The sequence below is a fragment of the Atta colombica genome, unplaced genomic scaffold, assembly GCF_001594045.1.
Source record: "Atta colombica isolate Treedump-2 unplaced genomic scaffold, Acol1.0 scaffold157, whole genome shotgun sequence".
NCBI classification, from domain to species: Eukaryota; Metazoa; Arthropoda; class Insecta; order Hymenoptera; family Formicidae; genus Atta; species Atta colombica.
In genome coordinates, this window is record NW_017259247.1 from 382,914 (window position 1) to 393,196 (window position 10,283).

The 10,283-nt window shown below is 33.1% G+C and overlaps 1 protein-coding gene across 4 annotated transcripts; it reads right to left on the bottom strand.

The window, feature by feature from the left end:
- Positions 1–5,141: 5,141 nt before the first annotated feature.
- LOC108685775 (spermatogenesis-defective protein 39 homolog) lies at positions 5,142–8,455 on the bottom strand. 4 transcript variants are annotated; one of them, XM_018190739.1, is made up of 9 exons: positions 8,239–8,455; positions 8,029–8,170; positions 7,395–7,600; positions 7,158–7,294; positions 6,964–6,991; positions 6,756–6,900; positions 6,439–6,689; positions 6,190–6,366; positions 5,142–6,099 (listed from the first exon to the last, which is right to left on the bottom strand). In XM_018190739.1, exons 1-9 carry the CDS (start codon positions 8,308–8,310, stop codon positions 5,974–5,976), a joined length of 1,284 nt encoding a protein of 427 aa, XP_018046228.1. In that variant the 5' UTR covers positions 8,311–8,455; the 3' UTR covers positions 5,142–5,973. The 4 variants fall into 4 exon arrangements, with proteins under 4 accessions (XP_018046228.1, XP_018046227.1, XP_018046226.1 ...); XM_018190738.1 differs by having other exon boundaries at positions 7,395–7,594; positions 8,230–8,455; XM_018190737.1 differs by having other exon boundaries at positions 8,230–8,455.
- Positions 8,456–10,283: the final 1,828 nt, after the last annotated feature.

The following is a 10,283-nucleotide window of genomic DNA, read 5'->3' on the forward strand; positions in this document are numbered from 1 at the left end:
TCTCTCTCTCTCTCCCTGCCTTCCTCAAAATTTGTAAGCAGATCTAACAGAACGATTCTGTGATCCGCTAATCCGCTTACGCACGAACTGCTTCAGGACATTAAGAACACAATTGTCGCGTATGTAAAACGGCAAATCGTCAGTAATTGATCGGATTCTTCGATACGCGAATACGCGCGCACAGCGATACGCGTAATGGGACGGCATCCTAGTAGAAAGGAAAAGAAGCAAGCGGCGTTTGCGCGGTTCCTATAGTTACCTATCTGTATCGCGCTACATGTAATCGCACTCTTATATTCACGTTAAGGTGTCTTTTCAAGCTGATATTAAACGCTCATTTTCAGCGTCAAAACAGATCACGTTATTAATACTTAATAAATTAATACTTAAAGTCATGGGATATAAAAACTTCAGGCAGTAACATGGTGTAAAAAATACCATTCCTACGGATGCGCAATGAGTTGAAAGTGGCTGGGAGATCTGTCAACCAACCAATTTTTGAGTTCGTTTGCAGAAATTCACATGCATTCGTTCTGCAAATAAATACATTGCAAATTAGTACAATTTTGATTGGTCGAACTCCGCCATTATGCGCAATGGTTCACCTTATATAATTCCATCATGGACAGTAAGAAAATCAACATTGACTACTGCTTATGTATGGCCTTATGGTTTCTACTGTGATTGATTAATTCGCTTATTGCTTACGTTTCTCCGCTTAAGTTTTTTTGTATGCTTGGCCCTTAATATTCGTCAATTTCTATCACATGACTTATTTTGACGCCAAAAATGTCAGCATTAACTCCAAAATGTCAGAAAAGGATACCTTTATGGATACTACAAATTTTTAATAGTGCTAGTAAATTTTAGAATACAGCCAAAGTTTATTACATATATTGTATCGTATGTATATACATTTACATTGAATCTTCGCCAAAGATATATTTCTCAATTTTTTAGGAAATATATCTACATCATTACTATTGTAACCATTATAAATTCCAAGTACGATGTATTTAAATTCTAATTTTTCTTCCGTTCGCGTTGAGTGAGCAAGATTTCGTATTGATGTTACTATTTTGAGAGCATGTGCATCAATCACGCGAAATCCCAAATATCCGGACTACGGAATAAAAAGGAGATCAAACTCGAGGATAAAAATGAGCATCGGAAAACCCAGACGATGCGATTTAGAGCCGTTACAAGAAAAATTGGAAGTATGTACCACATAATAAGAGAATATACATGTATGCACGTTTTATTTTTAATACAGAAATTTCAATTTGTATAAAATTTTATTTTATTTGATTAAGTAGTAACTGCATCAAGATTTATTGAAAAATACGTACATTTGTGCATAGTCATAAATTATCATTAAATTATGTTTTTTAACTTACCGACATCAAAAACTTTGAAATTAAAAAGAATAAAAACGGGACTTAAATGACAACTTTCCTTCTCAGAATATATTCTACGCATGAAAATATACAAATTTACAGAATTATTAGAAAATGGGAGAAAAAAATATTTATCAAATCCTCTAAGTTGAAAGTTTTCTCCGACAGTGTAGATATGGGAAAGTAATTACTAATACCACCGACGAGATACTATAAAGATCTTCGCTTATGAAAATTTGGGTGCCTATTAAAATTTAAGTGATTAAGAGTAATATAATAAATTAGTAATACAGTACTAATTTCATATTTCATTAGTTTTGCAGACATGTGCATATATTTAACTTAATAATCTTCGATTTTTATTTAAAACTATGATTTTAATGATATCATTTAAGTTTGATTATCAATAGAGATGATAACTGCAGAGAAATTATAATTTTTCGGCAATATATAGGGCAATATATAGGCGTCACCAAAATCTGAACAAATTTCAATTTAAATATTGTACTTCCGCCAGAGGTTGTTCTTGGCGTCCGAGAAAGATGGTTCTAATAAACAGTCATATTCTCAAAATGGCCGTGATGTTGAAACCAAGTGCGGAGTATACTCGAAGAGCCGCGATCATCGAAGGCCTTCGCGTTGGGCGCTCAGCCGAAAATAATTCGATTCTTTGGATACTCGAAATCAACCATTTATGATGTTATGGCAAAATATATGGCTTTAGAACAACGAAGCCAGCGAGGAAGAGTCACTCGAATGCACCGTGAGGACCTCCGCAATCCGTTGAAAGAGTTCAAGTGCTGATTTCGGTGACCCAGGGCAATCGTCGCGAAAATTAGCATCGATTGTTGGTGTAAGCGAACCAACAATGCATCGAATTGCCAAGGAAGACCTTCGATACAAGTCATATTAAAAATACGAGAGATGCTCTCTGAGACCGCCAGGACAAGCCAAGTTGCTCACCTCGGCTCCCATTCTGACCTCCTAACAGTCCAGATTCCCTTGGACTACTACATATGAAGTGCAGTTGAAAGAGAGACTGTCACAAACAGTCTCCCAATGTGTTTTTTGACTCATTAAGGACTATTATTAATGCAGCATTCGTTGGCAGCGCTACATTACAGCGCTACATTACAGCGTGCGTGCGAACGTTTCAGACTGAGAATAGAGGCCGTCATTCAAGCTAAAGAGGGATCGAATAATTGTGCTTTACAGGGATCTCCCAAGTGCCATGTAAAAGGATTTTTTATTTAATAAAGGATTTTAATATTTAATCTTTCATTAAAAACATTTTGTTTAAAAGAAATTGTTCGATTTGTCCGGATTTTAGTGACGCCTGTAAGATATTATATCATTAAAAGTATGCATACTTACCCTAACAAACATCAATATGTTGATTGTAAGTTTGCTAAGTCAAGCCTTTAGAGTCGACTGTAAGTTGATTTTGTCAGACATCCTTCCAATTTCGATTTTAGGACGTGTCTAGTGTGATTTAAGCTCATAAAGTTTAAATGTGGAATCTTATTGTTTAATTATTGTTAAACAAGGATGAATGCTGTTCATGAGCATTGTGGGCATGAATCGGACCACAGCTTAGAATGGTTGACTTAAAGTCGACTTACAGTTGTCTTTAAAGTGGCACTTAGAGACGTCTCCAAATTGTCTAAAGTCGACTTACGGACATCCATTTTTCAGACGTCTAGAAGCTACAGTCGACTCAGAATCGACTTTAATCGACTTTGTGCTGTTAGGGTATTTATACAGCTTTTACATAATAAAAAAATCACAAATTTAATAACATTATTGAAATATTTATATTAATAAATTTTTTATTACTTGTCGGTAAAAAACATTATCTTCTTCAATTATCCTCAGGCCCACCGGGTCCCATTGATAGTCACGAAAATTTGCTTAGAGCCGAGGATCTTTAATAGTATCTCTGTCAACACGTTCATTCTTGTTAGAAAACAAAAGAAGAATGAGTTTTATTCACGCAGCGTGACATACATGCTTTCTAGAAATATCTGAATAATGGCGTTGCATAGCGTGCAGTATGAATAAAAGAGCATAGGGAATTTCTTTATAATAGGAGCGGAATTGTTCTGGAATTTGTTCTTCTCAGCACTTTTCCGTTTTGAACCCATTTTTTTTTTTGGGATCAGCCGCTTGAGTTTGATCTCCTTCTTTTTATTCCAAACTCTACTTCTAGGAATCCTACATACATCATAGGCCTATTCTTTTTGGCTGAACTTTTGCACCAATTCATTTTCTTCCTTTTTTCTGCAAAAGGAAAGAAGAAGAAAAAAGATGAAATGGTGCAAAAGCTCAGCTAAAAAGAACAGACCTCTTGTCCATCAGAATGAGAGGCAGATAAATGGATGAATGTTCTTTCTCCGTTTACTAGCCTGATTGATCCAGCAATATCTATCAACCAATTAGGCTTTAGTAAGAGAAAGATGTTCATCATTTTTCCATCAGAGTATCTATAATAAAAATTAAAGAGAGTTTATATTGGCCATAATCATATGCTGTAATATGTAAAAATTGACCAATCACCTTTGAGTATTCTTACAGTTGAATGGGAGGGGAATACTCAACTTTGAATAATAGCACTTATTCACTTCAATGAATTCGTTGAATTGCAATACGAATAAATCTAGTGAATTTTACGAGGAATTTTGAGAGAGAATTTTGAAAAAAGGATGAAAAGAGGAAGAAGTTTAGGTGATAACCTAAAATAGCAATGTTAACTTACTTATTTCATGCATGCGCACTCCATTTTGGCCAATACTAATATCAAAATATCGACAGAGAGTTGCGTTACTGTATATACTGTGGAGTGGATTTAATTCGCCATATTTATCTCATTTTCGAAAACCAGAGCCAATCAAATTTAGAAGAAAAAGAAACAAAAAGACAAATTTTTCAAGCCTGTTGATTGGCAATGAGATAGAAAAATCCGAGAATCTCTGTTCTGTACTATACATTTATTGTAATGACAAAGGATACGGTCAATGCGAGAGAGATGCTGCAAACGCTCTGAAACGTTTTTTAACTGATTGTAAAATTCTTTCTTCTAATTGATCCATCAAATGCTTCAAAGCATTTGTAGCGAGACCACAGCCTATAACACACAAATGAAATACGAGTAGCATCTTTAAAAATAAAATTCACTGTTTTAAAAACAAAAATTCGCTGCTTAAAAAGCACTTCTAATACAATGAATTTATGTTTCTAAAGCAGTGAATTTGTGTTTTTGAAGTAGTGAATTATGTGTAATTAAAGCAAAATGTATACATAATGATGTAACGAATCGGGATGACAGATATGTTAACCTTTAAAGTCTCGAATTCTTTAAGAGGCTCCGCACAATAAAAGGAACAGGGAACAGAGAATAAGAAATTCAACCTATCAGAAATCGTATGAAACACAATTTCTGATAGATTGAAATTATTCTTATTCTCTGTTCTCTGTTCTCTATTCCTTTTATTGCGGAATCCCTAACTCTCAATAACTCGATTCACAAGGCCGCCGTGTTTCTCTGTCAAATTCTTTTGTTTTGAGTGAGAACGCATCGAATGAGTATATTTTTATTAAGATTTTAGGTAGGGGGGCGGGAGGTATTCTAAATAATTACTCGAAAATCTGAATGTTACATCTAATTTGGATTCAGGTTGATATCAAATCTTTTGTACAAATGATACATATCATTAAAGTTAAGTAAATAACAAAGATAGTAGACCATTTGGATTTTACTTTTTAATTTGATAGAATTTAATTTGATTATTGAAGATTTTATTATTAGGTTTTAATTTGATACAATAATTTTTTTCGAGGAGTAATAATTTTTAACAAAGAATTAAAGCTGCCATTACTTGGGTTGAAATAAAAGGACCTTTAGTAAGAATATTTTTGAACAACTAGAACTATTACTTCTTGGTTGGAATAATAAAAAGATACGTAATATATTTCTTAGGTTCTATTCGAAAAGTATATATATTCTTAGTTTGTTGTTTTTATCTTTTTTAAAAAGATAATTTTTTTTTATACGAGTGATACATAAAATTTTGTGGAATTTAACTTTATGCCATTGAACATGATCACGACGTAACATCTCATGGACATGAAGGGTACGTTTCATTTGGCGCTTGCAACACTTATGAAATCATTTTATCCTTGTGGTTTATCAAAAGTTATACAGTTAAACAGGGCTAAATAATGCTTGCAAATAGTGAGTATCATTCTAATAAGAAAAACTGATAGAAAACGATTGCGAAATAGGATCTCTATCGTTTTCTAATGTTTATATCATTTTCTAACATCAACCTCATGAGCATCACGATTGCTTGGATATGAATCTCATTGTACTTATCGAATTCTATAAGAATTTGTACAAAATTCTTACAAGATTTGATTTAAATTAATGAATTCACGAACCAGATTCAAAACAATAGGATTTTTGTATTGTTCTCTATCAACTATTTTTATCAGGGAAGTAACCCAACACACTAGAAATGATATTTTAAATGTACAATTCAAGTATATATAATTTTTTATAATTATAAATGCAATACGTTTAATTTTTCCACTTAATATTTGGTAAATGCAAAGCACTCTCAGCATAAAAATAGTCTTCAGATTGAGATTGTAATTTTGCTTTGTAATCCGTCAGTATCATACGATCTCCTTGTTGAACAAATATCTAGAAACATATAAAATGTAGTACTAGCCTATATCATTATTTCTTCATAATCTTCTTTCTTAGAAATTAGAAAAGTATTTATCTACATACATCGATTACTATTGTATGACAAGATAGTTTTTTTGCCAATTCCAATCGTTTCTCTAGATTGTCGATAAATTTTAAATATTTTTCGAGAACGGCATGTGGTGCATTATATTTGTATAAAACTTTCAAAACATCTTCTGTATACAAATGCGTTTGTAATTTTGTATTACCAAGTATTCCCTAAACATAATTGATATATTATAATTCTAATGGAATACATAAAAATTGATTTACATAAATAAAATATGCTACCTTTGTTAAGAGTAAATGATCAATGTCGTCCCATCTACCACAGGCAGCTTTAACTTGCAAAGTGACCTTCTGATATAGTCTAGGAGAAATATTATGATCTCGAGAAAGCATCATGGGTGATATCGTGACAAAATCATTCGGTGTATTGCAATGGTGTTTACATGCATAATATAAAGATTTCAGAATAGAAGAATTTAACGGAAGTTCCTCATCATTTTCTCTCTTTTTTTGTTTGATCGCCAATTGCCATTCTAACAATTTATGATACAAATAATATAATTTTTCATGATAGCAAAAGAGAGATAATACAAACATACCCAGCAATTTAATATAAGATTCCAGAAACATAGTTTCTTTGCAATTGGGTAACATAGTAAACAGTGCCTTATAACAATTGTGAAGTTTTTGCCATAGTCTATTTGGATCTTTTGTGTTTTTTATAATAATATGCAAATTCTTCATCTGTAATCAACCAACAAATGAAATTTGCAACTTAAATTGTATGACATGTGTAGTAACACTTACAGCAGCAGTTGAGGAATGATCTAACATTCTGTAAAATATCAAGTATTAAGAGAAGTACTAATAAATTACTAATAAATCATAAATTGGTATTAGTACCGTGGAAAGTTTGTGTCATTTTTTTAAAAGATATTTATGGGGGAAAAAGTGACACGAACTTTTCGCAATATCTAATATATTATAGAAATATTACTTACATTAAAATATCAGTTATTTCACTTGTTTGCAGCCTTATAAACAGATAATAAATATATACATTTACTGCATCCGGTCTTTCCACTAATAGTCTTTGTACTAATGATCGTTTTAAAGTTTTTATAAGAAATAAAATTATCTGCAACGTTAACCAAGCATTAATAAGATTTATAATTTTTTTCTTGACAATTAATTTATTGCAAGATTATTTTAGCTGTATAAATATTTTAAATTCATACTATTAAAATAGAATTTCCATCTCCATTTAAGATAGCAGCATCTAATAAAGCAGTTTTGCTAGCAAGAGACTTGTATCGTTCTAATGAATATGATTGTCCGAGCAATATCTCTCTCAAGGTGATGTCTGACTGCGCAACATCAATTTCAAGGTATTTATGTTCTATTTTTGAATGGCCATTCTTCGATTTATTATCTGCTTCTAAAACTACAAGATGCTCAAAAAAATTTTACAAAAATATTTAAAATTTGTCATTAACAACTATTTGAAATAGGATTGAAGAGAGAATAACTAACTACTATGAGTAACTAATTCAGTATCAGTATGAAGAATTTCCATTTTTGATCAAAGCAAATTTTAAATGCTTTATATTTGTATTATTTTTCATTAGTATGAACTTATATACATTTCTGATTCTGCAATCCATGTGCTGAATTGTTTTTCCAGACTTGAAATATACTCGTGCACAGAATCAGAAGTGATCTTATATATATTACTTGTTAAATCATACAAGCAATTTAATAATTTTTTAATGTTAATAAACATCTAATAAGAATATTTGTTGATAATCATCTCAAAAATGCAAATAACATTTTTAACATTAGAAGAATTCTAAAAAATACTCTTGGACATACTGCGTGAAAGCGTCTTTTCAGATATAACTGAGAGAAGAGATTTTGTTTGAAGATCATTAGTAGATTGAAGGCTATTTTCAAGGTTTGATGTATTAAAAATTCCAGTCCCCAGTTTCTGGGTGTCGCTCTTCAATTGATCCACCTGCAATTTGATTCTCAAATACTTGTCGCTCAGAGAATTCACAATTTACAAATCGTTACAATCATAACTTCGTTCTCAAAGCAGAACGACCGCCTCTCGCTGCTGTTCCAAAAATCATCTTCGTCTTTCACAGTGTTCATCTCAGAATATCTATTCAACTCCAAGCTAGATTCACTGAAAGTCTGTCACTGTCAAGTCACCGCCACGAAGTAAAAGATAAGGAGACTCAACTTGATAGCACCATAGAACTTATAGTAAATGGAAGGGAAATATGGACGTCGAACTGTGAGCAACATCTAAAGGATAAAAATATCTTTCTATTCTGCTCAGAGGAGCTCCGTACAATAAAAGGAACAAGGAACAGAAAACAGAGAATAAAGATGCCTTTTCATATTGACGCTCGATAAAACATCAGCCGCTAAAGTCCTGCTGCTTTTTTATGGAGCGACAAATCGTCGCTAGATTTATAATCGTTGATATAAAATTTTTTTTTATACATTTAATTCTTGTTTAAAATTGATAATTAAGAATGAATTTCAAAGTGCGTTTAAACTGTTCAAATAGTATTTTATTAGTAAAATTGTGAAATAGATTGCTGTCAATAATAGTTAAAAAGGTTAGGAAAGTAGCTAAGAAGGTTAGTTTCGTCCGATTCTATGGACGAAATACGTCTGCTAACTACTTTTCGCTGTAGTTGGACCAATCTGAACTTCAAGCGGCAAAACAACAGCATGTAAGCAACAGAGAGAAACATGAGAGAGGACATGATAGTCCAAAATGTGTAATCGCAAAATGATGTTGCACACTATTGCCCTCTGACAAAGTGGATGTAAACTACATAGCAATGTCCATTTTTCTTAGGGTACTTCGTCCACTTTTCAAGGCTGAAATTGATAAATCGATATTTAATTCATATAATCGTACATGTAGCATGCGAACCTTAGAGCATATAGATACATAAAAAGATGCGTATAAAAAAGACAGATATATACATAAAACATTCGTTCTCTCTACGCATGCTTTAAAATGCCGATTAATATTAGGTGTACAACTTGCTTCCGCCGTTTTCCTATAGATGGCTTTAGCGGTAAGTGGTGGTCGAAATAAATAGATGTCATACAATAAACTTGGGCATCTGTCAACATAACCCCATAGAAACATTAGTCGATTTGTGTCTGCATCATAAAGTTATTCTCGATTCAAAATGTCAGTTTACGAGCCAAATTCTCGTCATTTGCGGGAGGTTTTAATTTTTCGCTTCAATATGAAGAAATCTGCGGCTGAGGCTCATCGAATGCTCTCAAATACTTATGATGAGGCCGCTATTAGTGAAAGAACGTGTCGTGAGTGGTTTCAACGCTTCAAGAATGTGATTTTGACGTCCAAGGTCATGCTCTATATTTGGTGGGACCAGCTCGGCGTAGTGTATTATGAACTGTTAAAACCGACTGAAACAATCACAGGCGATCGGTATCGAACGCAATTGATGCGAACATTGAAAGACAAACGGCCGCAATACAACGAGAGACACAATAAAGTGATTTTGCAGCATGATAATGCTCGACTCCATGTTGCGAAAGTGGTCAAGACATACTTGGAAGTACTACCCCACCCGCCATATTCTCCAGACGTTGCTCCCTCTGACTATCACTTGTTTCAATCAATGGCATACGGCCTGGTTGACCAGCACTTCCGGTCTTATGAAGAAGTAAAAAATTGGATCGATTCGTGAGTAGCTTCAAAAGATGACCATTTTTTCGACGCGGGATTCGTACGCTACCCGAAAGATGGGAGAAAGTAGTGGCCAGCGATGGACAATACTTTGAATCCTAAATGTATAATCAGTTTTTTACAATAAAGCTTCGAATTTCGGAAAAAAACGGCGGAAGCAAAGTTGTACACCTAATAATTATACAATTAGTAATGTATACATACTATATTAACTATAGTGTCTGCAACATTGGCACATGCGCATAGAGGACGAAAGTTCCATGTAATCTTTCTCTCTCACATGCTTGGACACATTTGGGCAGGAGGTATAGGCAATGCTCCATGTCTATATGCTCTAAGATTCGCATGCTACATGTAGCACGATTATATGAATCAAATATCG

Excerpts from the sequence above, each read along its gene's own strand:
- LOC108685775 (XM_018190737.1), bottom strand. The coding sequence starts at position 8,310 with ATGAACACTGTGAAAGACGAAGATGATTTTTGGAACAGCAGCGAGAGG. Across the intron at positions 8,171-8,229 it reads TTGAGAACGAAGTTATGATT|GTGGATCAATTGAAGAGCGA; the intron begins GTAACGATTTGT and ends ATCAAATTGCAG. Across the intron at positions 7,295-7,394 it reads ATGGAAATTCTATTTTAATA|ATAATTTTATTTCTTATAAA; the intron begins GTATGAATTTAA and ends TTAACGTTGCAG.